Genomic DNA, 19,300 nt, shown 5'->3' with positions numbered 1-19,300 from the left:
CATGCCTTTGGTAAGCGACGGAGTGAGAAGAGGTTTTAAATTAATTAGCGCCCCGGCCGGCGGCAATTCAAGGAAATACGGTATGCATTTTCCTGAAAGGAATAAAATGAAATGATGATAAAACACACTATCACCTTACATGACATCCAGGAAGTGGCTGTCTAAAAAACATATTCCATCTGTCTAGAATGTTTCTACAGTAGCACACCAATAACACCGCATGCTTCTCTCTCGTACGACTACTTGTGTCTTCGGGAGCAGGGAGCTGTGACACGTGACAGCCCGAGATAAACTACTTTCTGCAAAACACTTGATTGTTCTTTGCTAAGGGTCATTTTCAGACCTGGAGCTGGACCGCCCTCGCCTTCAGACGGTCACAATTGCACTTCAGATAACTTTTTTGTTTGTACGTTGTGCCTAAACGAGTATTAATGAGTAAACACCGAGTCTGTGAGACAGGAAAAAAAAAATGTGTCGTTCCCACAGTTCCGCGTCCTCTTTCAAAAGTCATCAGGCTGAATGGCGCAGGAACCAGCTTGCTAAAATCCCCGCTGCCAAGCAGTGACCGAAACCTGCAGCAACAGGCGAAACCTGGCGATCCAGTAGGCAAGGGCAAAGGAGGGTGTCGTCGTGGCGACGCTAGGGGATCTAACCGACACTGCAGAGCTGGTCTGCACAGTCACAGTCGCAGGCCGCAGGTCGGTACATGCACTGCCGTCGAGTCACTCCTGAGAAAAAGACTGACGCAACAGTGTGGCCTCATTTTGCAGCTCAGCACCGTGCCAGTTACAGATTGCACCTCATTGTCACGACACGATGAGATGCTAACCAAGTATCGATTAAATGTGTTTGCATCTCAACTGCATTTGCACTCCTAAAGCATAAGATTTGATTTGGTCTTGTTTTTATCTTAGTTTGTGCTTCTGGATTCTGGAAGTACCTTACCTGGCAATTTGATTGACAAACGGCTTGAGCTCTTTAGGATCATACGCCCTGGCAAAGGACCAACACACGTAGCACGCTGCGTCGCGGACATTGGAGCCAATGCTGCATGCTCCCCTCTTCTCGTCATAGGTCAGGGACTTGATGATGAGTGGCACAACTGAAAGGGAAACAAATTGTTAGCTTTAATTCCCTCAATAATTCAAACCTGGTGTGTGATTACTACAGTGTACTTTATCGGTATAGAATTCAAAGTAGCCGGTGACAGTATAGAGGTGCATCTCAAATTAAACTATAATGCGTATTAAAATATTTCAGGATTTCAATTCACACTAAGATATTACAAGGCTGAGGATTTTTTTTGCAGTTCAATGAGTGAATGAAATAAGTTGATTTGGGTCATATAATCAACCATCAACCATTTTGTGTGATCCATTTAACAGCTCAAATGAGACATATTTAACAATCACACACATTTACACACAAAAAGAAAAGTAAAAAAATGACCAGGAAAAGGAACAGGCTGAAATCCAAAGCCTATATTTGCCTATCCTATACCTTCGCGGAAAATAAGATTACCTGGAACATCAACATTAAAAAAAAAAATCAATGGAATGAAAGTAATTGTTACTATATTTTATCCATCAATCCATCCATCCATTTTCTACCACTTGTCCTTTTTAGGGTCGTTGGAGCCAATCTCAGCTGCATTCGGGCGATACGCGGGGTACACCCTGGACAAGTCGCCACCTCATCGCAGGGCCAACACAGATAGACAACATTCACACACTAGGGACCATTTAGTGTTGCCAATCAACCTATCCCCAGGTGCATGTCTTTGGAGGTGGGAGGGGCCTATCCCCAGGTGCATGTCTTTGCAGGTGGGAGGAAGCCGGAACACCCGGAGGGAACCCACGCAGTCACGGGGAGAACATGCAAACTCTACACAGAAAGATCTCTAGCCCATGATTGAACCCAGGACTACTCAGGACCTTCGTATTGTGAGGCAGATGCTCTCTTCATTCAATTGAAGTTAAAAAGCGGCTTTGGAGCAATCAAAGTTGCTCACACGGTCACTAAGGCGGCCACTATGTTTGACACATCAACTTAATGTGTATTATATTTATCCATGACAGCGTTTTCGTTGTAAATTGTGAGGTGTGTGTTAAAATCATGGTTGTTTTTACAAATGATGACAGATGTGAACAAGAGCATGTATTGTCTTTGTGTGATGATGTAAATGAGCTGTGGTTGTATTGTATATTAAGTATGTGTCCATGAAAGGGCATTTTATGACTTTTCTTATTTGATTATGTGATATGGTATGATTTTATTGTAATATTTGTATTGCATGATTTTTGTATCCCTTTAATTTAGGTAGCCAGGGACTGCAGATGGAAATGAGCTACTTAGCTATAATCAGAACATATCTGTCTTTGAGTTTAATGTTTCTGTGCATTGTCCCTTCAAATTAAGACTAAACTAAACTAGACTAACCCATCTTCCACCATTTCACCTTTCAATGTTTTCTAAAACCTCAAAGAACTACATGTCTTCAACTCACTGAGCCTGTTCCACCACTTAACTCCTAAAATTAAAATACATTTGTATTTTATATTCCTTCTTACTTTAACTATTTCAAAATCAAATATCCCCCATAAATCATAGTTTTCTCCTCCTATTTTAAATAACCTAAGAATACAAGCTAGAAGGCTGTTGTTCTTTCCTCTAAACATAATTTCAATTGCTTTTAAAAACAATATCTGAACATTTGTACACATTACAAGTTATAAATAATGGATTGGTATGTTCATAGTAGCACGCTTTGTGTATTATTCTAATGACCCTTTTTTTAAGTTTATTTATTGGGTCTATGTTTGTTTTATAAACATTCCCCAAACTTCAACACAACATGTTAGATATGGAAAAATAAAAGAACAATATAACATATGCAGACATTTCTTAATCAGCATGTGTCTTACTTTATAAAGTATAACAATGGATATGGATATTTTTCCCTTTATATATTTAATATGCGGTTTACAAAATAATTTATGATAAACAATTATTATTCCCAAGAATTAAGTTCCATATACTTGATCAATTTCGTCTTGATTTAATGGTACTTCACAATTTGTCCTTGCACCACTAAACACCATAAATTTAGTTTTCTTATCATTTAATGATAACTTATTAATATCAATCTTTTTTTTTTAGCTGAATCAAGTCAACCTCTATTATCCTCAACTCTTCCTTCAAGTCTTCTCCTGAACAATATACATTTGTATCATCTGCAAACATAATACATTTCCATTTATTAGATACTGGACAAATATTATTTAAATAAAGTATAAAAAACTTAGGTCCCAATACCGAGCCTTGCCGAGTCATTTCCTGACTAGAGCGTAAACCAGCAGCTTACGACTGTTGCCAGCTGTTCAGACAATAATGGTTGTGTGTTGACTAGGGGTGTAACGGTATGTGTATTTGTATTATACCGTTTCGGTAAGGGGGTTCCGGTTTGGGTCGGAGGTGTACCGAACGAGTTTCCACACAAACTTATTAAGCTAAAGTTTTAACAAGCTGCTCTGCTCCGTTCTACTTCTGTCTTCTACACAGCAGACAGCATTGTCCCACCCACACAACCATCTGATTGCTTACATATATAGCAGTAACAGCCAGTCAGCAGTGCCTATTCAGAGCGGTAACAACCAATCAGCAGTACGTATTCAGCGTGGAGCAGATAGGTGTTTAGCAGGTGAGCAGTGGACTCTCCACAAACTATAATAAACACCTCCCAGTCAACGTTTTAGATGACGTTCTAGAAACAAACTGCAGCTCAGCTAGCTCGCAGTCCTGGCTTGAGGTGAAGGCTGATTAACTTTTAGCGTAACGTTAGCTCATTTTGCGGTGTGTGTGTGTGTGTTAGCTTAATGTGTGGTGTATGTGTGTGTGCGCGTGCGTGCGTGCGTATGCTAGTGATATAATAATGTAAATGCATCATTAAGCCTACATTAACTGCATGATGTTCAGGGATTAATAGTCTCTTCAATTGCTATTGTACTATTTTTTCAGCTATAGTTACATTAATCATTAGTAATGTAGCAGCCTAGTTTCCCTGCTATCACATGTTGATGAAAATATAACATTTACATAATAAAAGTCAACTACAGGCTTCCCAAATGCTGTGATAAATTAAGCATGACGAGTTTACTTGAAACTGTTTAATGTTGCACTTTTTATATGTAGAAGAAAAGTTTTGTCATTTTTTTAAATCTGAGCAACAAGTTGAGGCAGTTTAATGTTGATTAACGTGGGCAGAATTATTATAGTGTTCCCAATGTTAAAAAGATAAAGCTATTATTTAAAAATTTGGTAAATAAATAACCAAAAAATTAATCTTTTGTTGTTTTCGTACTGTACCAAAAATGAACCGAACCGTGACCTTTAAACCGAGGTATGTTCCGAACCCAAATTTTTGTGTACCGTTAGACCCCTAGTGTTGACTCATTTTCAGTGGATAGAAAATCTATACCGCTGTAAGAACTGGACACTACTCTAAAACAGGGGTCTTCAACGTTATCCAGGCCAAAGTCCCCCAAATCGATGGAAGGGGTGAGCGCGGGACCCCTTACTTAGCCTATATATCTTGGATGAAATGGTGTATTAAATTAAACTGGTCTTAAAAGTACCTTGTTAAATTGTGGTTTCTGAGATAGGGTATGCTTATTCCTCAGATGCTTGTGACTTTCTTTTTGTTGCGTTACAAAACGTTCAATTTTGCGATCCAAACACTTAAAACATAAGAAGGCTACTGGCTAATAATGGGCTCTCGGCCAACAGACAGGCCCAAATGTGATAGGGGAGTGTCCTCCTTGTTGCAAGGAAAGGTGAGTTTATTAGTAGATTTCACAGTACAGGTACAGTACTGGTCCTGGGCATGACGTTAAAGTGCATCCGGCAGTGGAGGCTCCTCTATGGGGTCTTGGGGCACTAGGAGGTTAACCCCTTTACTACTGTTACCCCAAGTGGCCCTTGGCAAAGGCCTAGTACCTTCCTGCCCCCTTGCCAGGGATACGGTGAAGACCTCAACGGTGGAGCAGGCGGAAGACGGTAGATTTAAGAACTACCACAACGGCTGCGATGGCGGAAGAAGGCTGCAGCAGAAAAGGGTCCCCAATCGTCTTAGACTCCATGCCACTGGACCCTGACCCAATTCTGTCAAGAATGGTGTGGTGACTGTCTGTGCACCAGTCTCCCCACCTTAAACTAAGTCACGCACAGGCATCCTCCATAAAGGGATATACCCCTACCAGGAGGATCGTCATACTTGTTCGAGTGACCGCCGATGATGACATATTCCGTACGACTGACCACTAAATGGAAACACCCGAATACGTTTTTTAACTTGTTTAAATTGGGGTCCATGTTAATCAATTCATGGTAATAAACGGGAATAAACCAGTGTGTCTCAGAATGTGTGCATTAATGACTGAAAGACATCTTCTGCCGCTATTTATCTGTTCACTACAGTGTGTTGGATCAATCTTATTTGTCCTTTCAACTAAAAATGTCATGAGCCCCCTGCAGAACCTCAGCAGACCCCCAGTTGAAGACCTCTGTTCGAAAGTATATCCGAACTTAGATTTATAGCAGAGGTTCTCAAACTTTTTTTTTTTAACCAAGTACAACCTCAGAAAAAACTTGGCTCTACAAGTACCACCACTATGACCAACATGAAAATACATTAGCGTAGTAAGCCTAAGTATTTATTAAAAACAAAGCGGAGGTTTTATTTGACAAGCATATTTAATATTGTTGGCCACTGTAACACTGCACAAAGTTTGAACAGTTACAATGTGTTTGAATATTTGATTAAGTGATTATTTGGTGTACCAATCGATGGAACCCACGTACCACTATGGCAGAGCCGTGTATGGAGATAGTATGGCCAACCCGGATTCAGGCCATCTCCTCAATGATTGGTCAAAAGGCACGCCCATGACTACAGAGCACCATGTATGCTAGCAACTTTGAGCTGATGCTATGTTGGCGGCGCTTTTTCGTTGTGTAAAAATGCCATGTTGTGCAGCATGGGGATGTACCACCCGTGTGAATAACCCAGAAAATGGTATGGGAAGTGAAGGTTCGCCTTCAACACTGGAGAGACGCCAACGACAGGGTCTTGTGCAAAGTAAACACATGATGCAGCAGAAAACGACAAGAGGAAGCGGCACATACCTTTGGAGTTGGCAGATTTGTTTAGAAGCCACATCCAGGAAGACGATTTAATGGGATTTCTGGATTAGGAGTGACAGATTGTTTGGTAAAGGTATAGCATGTTCTATATAAGATTTCATGGGATTTATGGATTAGGAGTGAGAGATAGTTTGGTAAAGGTATAGCATGTTCTATATGTTATAGTTATTTGAATGACTCTTACCATAATATGTTAGGTTAACATAGCAGTTGCTTATTTATGCCTCATATAACCTACACTTATTCAGCCTGTTTATTTATTTTAAATTGCCTTTCAAATGTCTATTCTTGGTGTTGGCTTTTATCAAATACATTTCCCCCAAAAATGCGACTTACGTATGTTTTTTTCCTTCTTTATTATGCATTTTCAGCCGGTGCGACGTATACTCCGGAGCAATTTATAATCCGAAAAATACGGTAACTAATTTCAAGAAATGTGTATTAAAATACACTATCCTTGAGTCTCAGTAACACTAAAATGATGCTTTTCAGTAACAGCATGGGAGAAAGTCAAACACAAATATAAATAGACTGTGCAGACATTTAAAGAGTAAACAAATCAAATTTGGGGTGTAAAAATAAAATAATAAAATGAACTGGAAATCTCACATAAAAATATAAAACATAAAGTGGCAAGAAATACGTCAATAATGAATAAAGCAAAATATGTTCTGGACCAAAAATGTACTGTTATGTGGAGTGTTACCATATCTGAGTTATTGTGCAGAAATATGAGAAAAAGTCATAATTTCTCCGTGATTGTTGAAGATTTTGGCAAAACGTTGGGTAGTAGGTTTTGTTTGTTGGTCGCTCTATGTATTCTTTAACATTTTATGCTGCGTCGCGGAGGTGTTAGAGAGCCCGCTGGTCACTAAACACTGTATGATAGTAGCAGCAATTATTATTTGACGAAATAAAAGCTTGCTTTATTGTAAGTTTATGAGCGGGGGTATGTTTAGAACTATATTTAGACACTATTTTGGTGTATTTTGTCAGGAAAACTAATGTCAAAATGACAGCAATTGCATGCTTTGGGTGACAGCCACACATAGCTTTGATAGCAAAAATGGTGTCTGTTGTTTATTTGGCCATACTCTCTTAATACACGACGCTGACGAGTGATAAACGTATCAGTTTTCCTTGCCCTTTTGTGGGTTCTTCCGAGGATGTCGTAGTCGTAATGGTTTGTACAGTCCTTTGAGGCATTTTAGACACTATTTTGGTGTATTTTGTCAGGAAAACTAATGTCAAAATGACAGCAATTGCATGCTTTGGGTGAAAGCCACACATAGCTTTGATAGAAAAAATGGTGTCTGTTGTTTATTTGACCATACTCTCTTAATACACGACGCTGACGAGTGATACACGTACCAATTTTCCTTGCCTTTTTGTGGGTTCCTCCGAGGATGTCGTAGTCGTAATGGTTTGTACAGTCCTTTGAGACATTTGTGATTTAGGGCTATATAAATAAATAAACATTGATTGATTGATTGATTGAGTTTGAGAGTCTAAGTTTTATAGTACTGTCCATTGAAAAGATACAATGACATAGTTATTGAAATGTAATGGGCATACTTATTTTTGTGAAATACCAGAACACATGCACCTCTTCTTGGTCACGTCTCGAAAGCACGTTTGAATATTCAGCGGCTGCGGCGACAATGCAGTCACTGCAGCCCACAAAAAGACACGGCGTGACCCGAAACAAAACCAGATGACTGAAGGCGCCCACCTTGGCGCATCATGCAAACCGTGGCTTGAGGCTTGACTAATATCAGGAACATTGATGTTGCCTGAGGCCCCTGCTGTTTGAGCGAAGGCCACACCCTCTGGGTGAGACAACACATCAGAAAGAGGAACTCACCACACAACTAATATCAATACACATGCTGGGTCACACACAAACACGCTCTCAAGTCATATTAGGAGCAGCTATCCCGACCAGACCCAGGAACTGCTCATCAGGCACGACTACCAGTTGGACTTAGAGCAGGTAAAAGCTATTTTAATAATTCCTAAAGAAAGTTACAATATGTTAGAATATTCTGACACTTTTGTGTCACTGGTGATGATTGTGCTCACTAATGTTCACGTGTGTATTATTTCACCAGCATGGAAGATTAATCTAAATATGATAGAAATAGACAAATATACTGCAAACATTTAACCTAAAAAAAACGATTTTAGAGCTAATTGGAGTTCTTTGTGAGGGAGTGGCAGAAACTTGAGGGACAACTTCTTGCGACAGCGCATGACAAGCAGGTTTCTCAGAGCAGCGACACAGTTTTAGGTGATGTTTCATCTCTAAGGCAGGTGCCAAAGAGTCTGGACACTTCTTTTTCTACATCCTGGGAAAGATTTGTGAGGAGTAAAGAAGCTTTTCCTCAGATTTGTTAGCGAGCACCAGTGAGCGAGTCACTGATGAATCTGCAGGTGTAGTCATGGGAAACAGGTGGCTCCAGGTTCCCACACAGCTAGCAGTGAGTTTGGGAAAGGAGCAAGTTACAGCAAGTCCATGTCAGTAAGTTAAACCAACACCTGCGTTGCAGCGGCTTTAGGACGAGGGATATTTGGTGGATTTATGCAGCTGCTAATTAACCCAAACCTCAAGGTGACAGCATACAAAGCGTCGGTCGGCATGCACATTTATTTGCATAAGTTTTGCATATTCAACCCTGTCTTGTTTGTCATCTAACCAGTTTGCAGCAACAGTTGTAGAAATACATTAGCCCTAGGGTGCACTGTTTTGGACGGATAGAGATTTTGCGCTAATATTTGCAAAAATGTATATTTTCCCAATGCGTTCTGGTATTTCATTTCACACAACTACCAGTATATTGGGTTCCTTTCAAGAGTGTGACTGGTTTTTTTTTTTTTTATGTTGCCATGGAATCAGACAATTGCTATTACTGTCTCTTTTACAGAAATTACTTGAGATTAGCTCAAATTTAAGTTAGAAGTTATGCTGCCATGTCTTTGCATATTTTTATGTAGTTGTTAGTGTGAGCCAGGTAACTTTTCTACTCTTATACCTGACTTACTGACTGTGTTGGTATTAAAGTCAAATTGACTCCATATTTGTTTACAAACCTTCCACTGTAGCCGTAAGGTTTTGCGCCACATCACCACTAAATTTGGTAGACACATACATGTTGGGGAATGAAAAGCACAGGTCTACACAATGTGAGGACGATGAATTGAAAAACATACTTGCTATCAAGCATCTTTGCAGGAACACGAGTCAGACTTAGCAGGAAATTACCTAAAAGTCATTGACCATTTGTCCAATGATCATAAAACTTTGAGGATAAATGTATTACATGTGTGAGAATCTTTGGCCACCTCATGAATCGATTACGATTTTGGTTCAGGAGCTATGATTTGATTAAAAATCAATTATTGATGCATCTTTATTTTATATATATTGATTCAGTTTTACATTTTTTTTGTTTTTCCAAACAAGCGTTCATCACTTGCAACTTTTAAAAACAGTGCATTTGTAATAAGAAATGTCCATCACTATTAATAAATTGATGGAAATGTGTGCAAACTATGATAAAGGAGCTGGTCAGATTTTTCGGTGAGGTGACTCGCTGCAGTCAGCCGAATTTACAACCGTCAGAATTACTTTATTTAACAAATAAATCGATTACCAATTATTGACATTAACTAATCGATTCTATAATTGTCCGTATCCGAATTGCGATGCATCTAAAAATCGAATATTGTATTTCCCCAACTCAATATGCTAGCATGTCTTCCAAAGTGTTTTGCACACAACCAATAGGGCAGACTACAAAGTCATGCTGAAAAACTAAGAGGCCATTGTCATGTGGACAGATGAATCTTAGAATGCCATTGTTGAGGGTAAAGCTGTGCTCACTGTTTTGTTTGTTCTGTTTTTTACAGACAAACTAGAGATGGACACTGCTCAAGAACGCAAGCCAAAAAGGCCTCACTACATTCCTCGACCGCTTGGGAAGCCATTCAAATACCGGTGTTTCCAGTGTCCATTTACCTGCAATGAGAAGTCCCACCTCTTTAACCATATGAAATATAACCTGTGTAAGAACTCCATCTCTCTGATGTCACAGAAAAATGGTCCAACGGCCCGACAGGACAAGACAGCAGCAAAGGCCACCCTGGTAATGTCAATGGACAGTCCAAACTTGCCAGGAGGCGCATCCATCAATCAGGACAAACAGCAGGCAAAGGAGAACAGAGACGAGGTGAGAGATGCAAGTGAAGAGGTCAATATTGGGTGCGAAAGTCCAATCGAAAGGGAAAAAGGAGGGGAAGAGGAACGTCTAGCAGGAGAAAACCAGGACAGCAAAGACACTAAGTCAATGCCACACCAATCTGCCTTCTCCCTGGTCACACCCAAACGTGACGAAGTCTTCAACACACCCATGCAGCCGTCAGACCATCCACAAATTCCGCATTTCAATCACGCTGCATTTCCAATAACTTTTAAGCCATTCCCCACTCCAGTTGGTCTAGAATACTTTCCTCATCTCCTACCTGACCAACCTCTCTCCACGCAATACTACCACCCTGCTAACCAAAATGCAAATGAGCTCAATTCTTCTTTCCGACTAGAGGTCCCAAATCCCCAAAGGCCAGCGGTGCCACATGGCAGTGCTTCGCCACTTCCTGCTTCACTATTCCCACCATACCAATACAGATACTGCCACCCAGTCCACCCCTTTCATTATGGCCTGTACAGACCCCATGACATCTCCATGCCCATCACAGCATCAAGATATATTCCCTTGGAATGGTACCAGCAAACTCTCAGCTCTAAAGATTACAATTTATATGTACAATCCCATCCCTATCATTTCAACGCCATCGAACAAGAGCAGCTAGACCACAGGCAAAGTGGGGACAAGGCAACCAGGCTGAGCCCCAAGGAGGGATGTTCCGCTTTGGGATCCCCTGACAGACCAAGTCATGCACACGTCATCCAGAAGGACGGGGGGCAGGCGCCACAGGACACCAACGTGGACAAGCGGCTGTCGTCGACAGTGGTTCAGCATGTACAGACCAGTGCCAGGCATAAAGATACAGCGGAGAGCTTGCTGCAGTTAGGAGCTCTGCTTGTAGACAGAGGGTAAGCAAATGACCAATGTTCAGTGTCTTTTTACGTCATCAACAAAGCTCTCTTCGTATTCTGAACTCCTGTTTGTATGCAACTAGTGTTTGAATCCCCCTGTACGTAATATCTGAAGAGCTTGGAAAAAAGCACTTCACTGTGGTGCACTCTGCATGTGACCAATAAAACTTAAAACCTTGATAGCAATAACAGCTGTGAGAAACACTGGATTAATTGATTATTCAGTAGAAGATACCAACACAATATCTGAAGAGCTTGGAAAAAAACATTTCACTGTGGTGTACTCTGCATGTGACCAATAAAACTTGAAACCTTGATAGCAATAACAGCTGTGAGAAACACTGGATTAATTGATTATTCAGTAGAAGATACCAACTTCCAACCGATTATTTCTGACACATTCACTGGAAAAACCAAACATGCACCCTCTGTTCACAGCGTAATTTGGGGAGTCAACGTACTGCAACATTTTTGGGAACACGATAACTTTACTCATTGGAGCGCTAACTTAATCTATTTTACAGATCAGAGAGCAGATATTCCGCTGTGTCTGAGTCATGTCCTGAAACTACATCCGAACACGAAGAAGAGGACAACAGAGACGATCCAGCACCGCTAAACCTCTCAACGAGAACCCAAGACAAAGACATATTTTCAGCCGACCACAGAGACCAGCCAAAGAGGGCAGAGTTACCCCTGAACCTCACCCTTTGCTCTTCTCAGGCTAACTCTTCAGATGATCCTCATCTGAGTGCAGATGAAGAAACCTTTGACCAGAGGCAGAATGCAGCACTCGCGCTCTGTCAGCTCTACGTAGCGAGCACGGCTGCCTCTTTATGTGACATTGAGCCGCCAGAGAGACTCAAGGAAGATGACGAAGATCCCCGAAATACAAAACGTACGACCAGGGCGACCTTGACAGGTGCGAAACGAGCGCGCCAAGCTAAAACAAACAACAAAACAAACAAGAGAGCTAAAGTGACAAAGCGGAACGTGAGGAGGAGGAGGCCTCGCCGCAGCTAAACATGTAATATGATTTTGTATTAATTGGCAAAAAGCTTCGATCTAATCAGCCTGTGGAACATCATCAATGAAGCACTGAAAGACTAAATAAAGCCCTACCTGTAATGTACAGGATGTAAATATGTTTTTATGTTGTAATTGTACACACACTGGACTCGCGACCGACTTATGGTTGTATTTTAAGGGGCTGCCTCTAATATTGTGGGTACACCATTTAACCATATGAGTAGAGAAAATGCTGTCTACCAAATGTACTTTAACAGATAAACAATTGACACAAAGAACTGTAATGTATTGACATGTGTACCATATTTTTTGCATCATATTTCTTGGCTGCTCGACCGTTTTAAAACTAATGTTTACTGAATTGCTAACAAGCCTTTGAAACTGTCAGGTCTCTGTGTCGCCTCTCCAGGTGAGTGTGTAAGTGACAGGAAGAAAAGCTCAGACTGTCCTGGGAAAAATCTATTTGTTGGTTCGTATAAATCTGTTGTCCCTAAATATAAGACAACCCTTTTTTTTCAGACTTTTTTTCCAGGGGGGAAATACTGTCTTGTATTTGATTCATAATGTATATTGGTAAAAATAATTCTTTATAGAGTTTGATTCATAATGTAGATTGGTGAAAAGGATTCTTTATAGAGTATGTTCATATTGAAATATGGACACTTTTTGTGACGGCATTTAAAGAAAAACTGAAAAAAGAAAAATAAATACACATACTCACATGGATGGCGCATGTACTGATTTGTAAATACCGGCCACCTACCATCTGTCAATCTGGATGGCAGCAGCAGGCCTCTCCGTCCAAGTTCCGCCAGAGCCAGACATCCTCCATGCCAAGTGTTGTCTGTTTCCTGGAAGCTTTAACATGAACACACATACTGTATTGACACTAACAGCTACTAAACAACAGCACAGCAGTAAAGTACCTGAAGCAATCTAAGACTGATGCGACCACCTCATCTGCCAGCTCCTTGGGTAGTCTCCCAGTCACCCTCCCTACACTTAACGGGTTAGAAAAACACAATTTAATAATTAGAGACATGCAACACCAATATGTAGCAAGAATGTTTTACTGTTAAAAACATTAATACCCTTTTGCTGCAGACCAACGCACAATTGTTTCCTTATCCTTAAGCCCCACCAGTAGATGCTCTAACAACACATCAAAGAACACATTGGATTGTCTTCTACATTGGCAAGGTAACTTCAGATGTCCACATTATTTAGAACCTCACCGATAACAGTCTCTAACTCTTCAGGAATGTCGTAATCCTCCTCCGCTTGTGTCCCACCGGGCTCTGTCGAGGGAGTGTTGGTCAAAAGAGTGGATGCTATGGACCGGCTTCCTCTCTGGTACCTAAAACATCAACACACATGGAGGAGCAAGTCTGTCATGTTAAAGCTAAGAAGCAGCACATGTTTTATATCAGGTTTTTGTCTGACCTCCAATGGGCCAAGCAAGGCTTCAGGTAGGTGAGGCCCAGTCTCTGAATGAGTTTGACATTGAGCTTCCTTAGCATGGCCTCGCTGCTCTCTGACAAATGTTTCTGTTCCAGACACTGCAAAACTGTGGAAGCTGTTGGATGACAATAGCATTCATGGTAATAAAACAAAAACAAAAAAAACACTTAAAATAATGATAAACATGAATAGATAAAAGCACATGTCTATGAAATGGAAGGATGTTTTTACTTTGAGAGACACCTAACCTGTTTGCATGCAAATATCTGCCTACTTTTATTTGTATTCACAAATCTTTGTGACTACAGGTGCTAGTCATATTATTAGAATATCATGAAAAAGTTGATTTATTTCATTAATTCCATTTAGAAAGTCAAACTTGTAGAATGTATAAATTCATTCCAAACAGACTGATACATTTCAAGTGTTTTTTGGCAAAAAGGAGATGATTATAGCTGACAACCAATGAAAACCCAAAATTCAACATCTCAGAAAATTAGAATATGGTGAAAAGGTCAGATATTGAAGACACCTGGTGCCACACTCTAATTAGATAACTAACTCAAAACACCTGGGAAAGCCTTTAAATGGTCTCTCGTTTTGATTCTGTATGACACACAATCATGGGGAAGACTGCTGACTTGACAACTGTCCAAAAGATGACCATTGATACTTTAAAGAAGGAGGGCAAGACACAAAAGGTAATTGCCAAAGAGGGTGGATGTTCCCAGAGCTCTGTGTCCAAGCACATTAATAGAGAGGCCAAGGGAAGACAAAGATGTGGTAGAAAAAAGTGTACAATCAAGAGGGATAACCGCGCCCTGGAGAGGATTGTCAAACAAAACCCATTCAAAAATGTGGGGGAGATCCACAAAGAGTGGACTGCAGCTGGAGTCAGTGCTTCAAGAACCACCACGCACCGACATATGCAAGATATAGGCTTCAACTGTCGCATTCCTTGTGTAAAGCCACTCTTGAATAAGAGACAACGTCAAAAGCGTCTCGCCTGGGCTCAAGACAAAAAGGACTGGACTGCTGCTGAGTGGTCCAAAGTTATGTTTTCAGATGAAAGTAAATTTTATGTCTCCTTTGGAAATCAAGGTCCCAGAGTCTGGAGGAAGACAGGAGAGGCACAGAATCACATTGCCTGAAGTCCAGTGTCAAATTTCCACAATGGGTCATGGTCTGGGGTGCCATGTCATCTGCTGGTGTTGGTCCACTGTGTTTCCTGAGGTCTAGGGTCAATGCAGCAGTCTACCAGGAAGCTTTAGAACACTTTATGCTGCCTGGCGCGGACCAATTTTATAGAGGTGAAGATTTCATTTTCCAACATGACTTGGCACCTGCACACAGTGCCAAATCTACCAGTACCTGGTTTAAGGACCATGGTATCCCTGTTCTTGATTGGCCTGCAAACTCACCTGACCTTAACCCCATAGAAAAGCTATGGGGTATTGTGAAGCGGAAGATGCCAGATGCCAGAGCCAACAATGCTGAAGAGCTGAAGGCCACTATTAAAGCAAGCTGGACTCTCATAACACCTGAGGAGTGCAACAGACTGGTGGACTCCATGCCACGCCGTATTGCTGCAGCAATTCAGGCAAAAAGAGCTGCAACTAAGTATTGATTGCCGTACATGCTAAAACTTTCCATGTTCATACTTTCCAGTTGGCCCACATTTCTAAAAAATATTTTTTGGTACTAGTCGTAACTAATATTCTAATTTTCTGAGATTCTGAATTTGGGATTTTCAGTAATTGTCAGTACTAATCATCAACATTTAAAGAAATAAACATTTCAAATATATCACTATGTGTGTAATGAATTGATATAATATGTAAGTTTCACGTTCTGAATATAATTACTGAAATAAATCAACTTTTTCATGATATTCTAATAATATGAACAGCACCTGTACAGGCAAAAGCTGTCCGAGGACCTCTGCGGGTCAAGCAACACCACAGCCATGGTGAAATAAGCCCATTAGAGAGTGCACAGGATGAACAGCGTGGAGGGGATGCCACTGAACTCATCCTGATCTACTGCCTCCCAGTACATTACACTGCTGCAGCAGACAAAACAGCCCTGAGTAGAGTGGCGAGAGAAGCTAAAAAAAAAAGATATTGCTGCCTCTCGCTACCTCACCAGAGCAACAATGGTCCTAGCTCCTCTAACCTGGGAAACCAATGGTTCCAAATGTTGCCTTTTGGCAGGCACTGCAGATCAGTAAGATCACATACATCTACACTCAGGGACTTTCCTTGTGCCCTCAACAATTATTTGCACTGAATCTGCTGCTACAGTGCTCTCTTAACTTTACATCGTATTATTCTCTATTCAAATGCGTTGCGTTAATATTTTTGGATAGACATTATTTCTTACATGAAAATTTGCTTTGGTTTTTGTATGATTTGGTCATTAGGGTTAAATTACGAACACCCAGGTACCACTGTACCACAAATGGCTGATTTGGTGATACCTTTTAAATCAGCCCCTTAAATCGGCCCCTTTACTTCTTCAATCTGGCCCGCTGGACATTCTCAAATTATTTTTTTAGATCTTTAAAATTGAAAGTGTAGCTGCCATTATGATGTGCAGTGATGTTTTCAAATGACCGTAAGTCTTGCACTATACAAAGTACTTTATTGGTTGGAATCTGCCCTTTTGCATGATATACGTACTTAACTATGGTAATCTAATTAGTTACTATGGTCATCTACTTAGTTACTATGGTCATCTAATTAGTTACTATGATCATCTAGGTCACAGCAGCTCAGACGAGGCACCAAGCAGTGTGGGTGGGGAGCGTTTCCACAGAGTGTCAGCCAGAATTGTGGACATATTTGGAAGGGTATTTTTACATCTAAGTTCTAAAGCTTAGTGATGTATCAGATTGTAGGTGGGTTTTTTTGTTTTGTCCTGCTTGATTGTAAAATATGTGACCGAGAGGGTGTGTGACGTTGATATGTTGTCAATATTCAGTTTTTTTCTTACTCGATATATCGCAGGTTTGTCTCGGTGCGATATAGAAAATGACTATATGGTGATATTGGAGTATACCTTCTCACACAGTTGCTTTTAGCTGTGGGCATTACACTGCATGCGTTTCTCCCTCCTTCTTGTCTTTCATTCTCATAGAGACTTAAAACAAGCGCACCTCCTTACATACGTCACGTGTGCAACGTCACATTCCCTCCCCGAGCAGAGAGGTAGCGACACGGTAACATTAGCTGTGATGCTAACGGTGTGTTGCGAGTGGCAATACGAGAGAGAGAAGGTGCGAATCTGGTAACAAATCGAGGAAGAATTATTTCCCAAGAAAAACAACACAGGGTCCATCGTCTGGCCGTGGTTGGGCTTCAAGCGGGAATATGTTGAACATTTATGCAGTGGAAGCTTTGCTACAAAAAGTAGCAGCACTGCTAATATGTAGCATCATTTGAAAAGTCACCCGCTTGAGAATGAAGAGTTTTTCAAACTCTGCATGTCAACATCTCCGTTCGGTGCCACACCAACAAAATGCCGAAGCAACTATTTCCACATCAACATTGTAGGTCATATACTATTTGATATGCAGCTACTTTTATGTGACACTTATTGAAATATCTTGTGTGACATCATGCACAAAAGTGTCCTTTATTTGTTTTTTAGCTACTGTAGAGGTGTTCTGTACAAAAAGTACACTTTATTTAGTGTTGTTTTGATATGTCATCTTAGTGACATCATGCACAAAAGTGCACTATTAGCTTGTTTTAAAATGCATCTGACAATCTTGCACTTTCTGTTTTGAAATTGCACGTTTGTGCCACTGTGCCAAACCCTGTTTTATAAATACACTTTTAGTTGTGATTTTCTTCTCTGCGGGAAAATTTAAAAGTAGCATATATTAATGCAGTATGAAGAAGGATGCTTTAATGTAGACACATAGAATCATCATACTGCTGTCATTATATGCATCAAGTGTTCATTCAAGACTAAGGCAAAATATCCACATATATATGCTGTATCGTGATATGGCCTAAAAATAGAGATGTTAAAAAAAGGCCATATCGCCCAGCTCTAGTTCGTAGTTAATATTGTAAATCCCACATTATTTTTTTTCAATCTTAAATTCCATATAGTTTTTTTAAGGCGCTCTGCCAATAAGTTTTTAGCATTCAATCAGACATTATGAGGTTTTGTATTAGTGAAAAATTTCATAAAAATAGATACACTGTCCCCCAGACACATTTTTTTCTCTAAATTTGGCCACCAATTCAAAATAATTGCCCAGGCCTGTTTTAAATGAATGTTGAAAGTCGACACTTAAATCATATCTTGAATGTTCCAGGTCAAATATAGCATGGTGAACATCCTAAGGGGAACCTACCGTGCTGTAAGAGGTCATCGCGTTTTCCGTGTTTAAAAAGTGTCGCCTGTTGGAACATAGACAAGATGCAGATAAGACACGTTCAAGCTTCTTATTTCATTAATATCACTTATTTGATGGACAAAAAAACACATTGTTTCTGTGGGCAGGCCTCCGTTTTGAATGTAGATAAAACAGGGGGATGAAATAGAAACACCTTTTTCAAGTTTACCACATATGTCATAGTGCCACAAATATAATGACTTGCTTGGCTGACATCACTTTAACTAAAAAGGAAGTCATTTCACCTCCGTCTTAACAAAAACATAAGACACGCGGCGTCATGTGGCTTCAATTCAATTAAATCACAGTACTTTAGCATTGGAAATTAAATTGTCTTACTACAAAAATGTACACACATTATCACATGTGACCTTAGTGCGTGTTTACCAGAGACTGAAGAGCTCCATCCAGCAACATAATGGAGTACACGGAATAGTCATTTGTTTGGAATATAGTGGCAAGGCTCCAGTCCAGAAAGTGTTTAAGGCACTTCTTCTGCACATCAGGACGTGTCATGAACCTGTAAACGACAATTATACATGAGTCAAGAACATAAAGTCAGTGTAAAAAATCAGTGTAATTAATAAAGAAACATTCTGTGCATAAAAATTCAATTTAAAAAAATTCTGAGTAAAAAAGTAAAAATACATTTGGTGTAAAAAAAAAAAAAAAGCTGTGTAAGAAATTCAGTGCAGAACTATTCTGTGTAAAAAATTAATGTATAAAAATTCAGACTAAAACAAATACATTTTTAAAGAAAAATCAGTTTAAATAAGATCTGGTGTAAAATAAGTTTGGTTTAAAAACAAAATCTGTGTAAAAAACTTTTAATGCAAAAAAAAAAAATCAGTGTAAAAAATTAATGCACAAAAATTATGTGTATACAAATTCAGAATACAACAATTCAGTTTAAAAAATTCAGTGTGAAAAAATTTTGAATAAAACAATTATATTTTGAAAAAAAAAATGAGTTTAAAAAAAATTCAAGTGTAAACAAATTTGGTATAAAACAATTAATTGTAAAACAAATCGGTGTAAAAAATCAGTTTAAAAAAGCTACAGTGTAAAAATATCTGTGTAAA

The 19,300-nt window shown here is 39.8% G+C and overlaps 2 protein-coding genes across 4 annotated transcripts in view; one reads left to right on the top strand and one right to left on the bottom strand.

Moving 5' to 3' along the window:
- The window catches only part of tbcd (tubulin folding cofactor D), an 82,461-nt gene that overhangs the window by 44,685 nt on the left and 18,476 nt on the right, over nucleotides 1-19,300 (bottom strand). Inside the window, exons 7-14 of the mRNA XM_061884678.1 lie at nucleotides 18,606-18,738; nucleotides 18,177-18,222; nucleotides 13,790-13,922; nucleotides 13,582-13,703; nucleotides 13,438-13,498; nucleotides 13,273-13,347; nucleotides 13,110-13,204; nucleotides 946-1,102 (exon numbers count right to left, since the gene is read on the bottom strand). Of these exons, the coding sequence (XP_061740662.1) occupies nucleotides 946-1,102; nucleotides 13,110-13,204; nucleotides 13,273-13,347; nucleotides 13,438-13,498; nucleotides 13,582-13,703; nucleotides 13,790-13,922; nucleotides 18,177-18,222; nucleotides 18,606-18,738 (822 nt within the window). The remainder of the gene's footprint in view (nucleotides 1-945; nucleotides 1,103-13,109; nucleotides 13,205-13,272; nucleotides 13,348-13,437; nucleotides 13,499-13,581; nucleotides 13,704-13,789; nucleotides 13,923-18,176; nucleotides 18,223-18,605; nucleotides 18,739-19,300) is intronic.
- Nucleotides 8,035-13,072, top strand: znf750 (zinc finger protein 750). Of its 3 annotated transcripts, none has more exons than XM_061884680.1 (3): nucleotides 8,035-8,194; nucleotides 10,111-11,314; nucleotides 11,842-13,072. In XM_061884680.1, the coding sequence occupies exons 2-3, from the start codon at nucleotides 10,122-10,124 to the stop codon at nucleotides 12,338-12,340; spliced, it is 1,692 nt and encodes a 563-aa protein (XP_061740664.1). In that variant the 5' UTR covers nucleotides 8,035-8,194; nucleotides 10,111-10,121; the 3' UTR covers nucleotides 12,341-13,072. The 3 variants fall into 3 exon arrangements, with proteins under 3 accessions (XP_061740664.1, XP_061740665.1, XP_061740666.1); XM_061884681.1 differs by lacking the exon at nucleotides 8,035-8,194 and adding an exon at nucleotides 8,469-8,722; XM_061884682.1 differs by lacking the exon at nucleotides 8,035-8,194 and adding an exon at nucleotides 8,469-8,812.

The sequence above is a fragment of the Nerophis ophidion genome, linkage group LG23, assembly GCF_033978795.1.
Source record: "Nerophis ophidion isolate RoL-2023_Sa linkage group LG23, RoL_Noph_v1.0, whole genome shotgun sequence".
NCBI lineage: Eukaryota > Metazoa > Chordata > Actinopteri > Syngnathiformes > Syngnathidae > Nerophis > Nerophis ophidion.
This window is presented reverse-complemented; position numbering and strand designations above follow the sequence as displayed.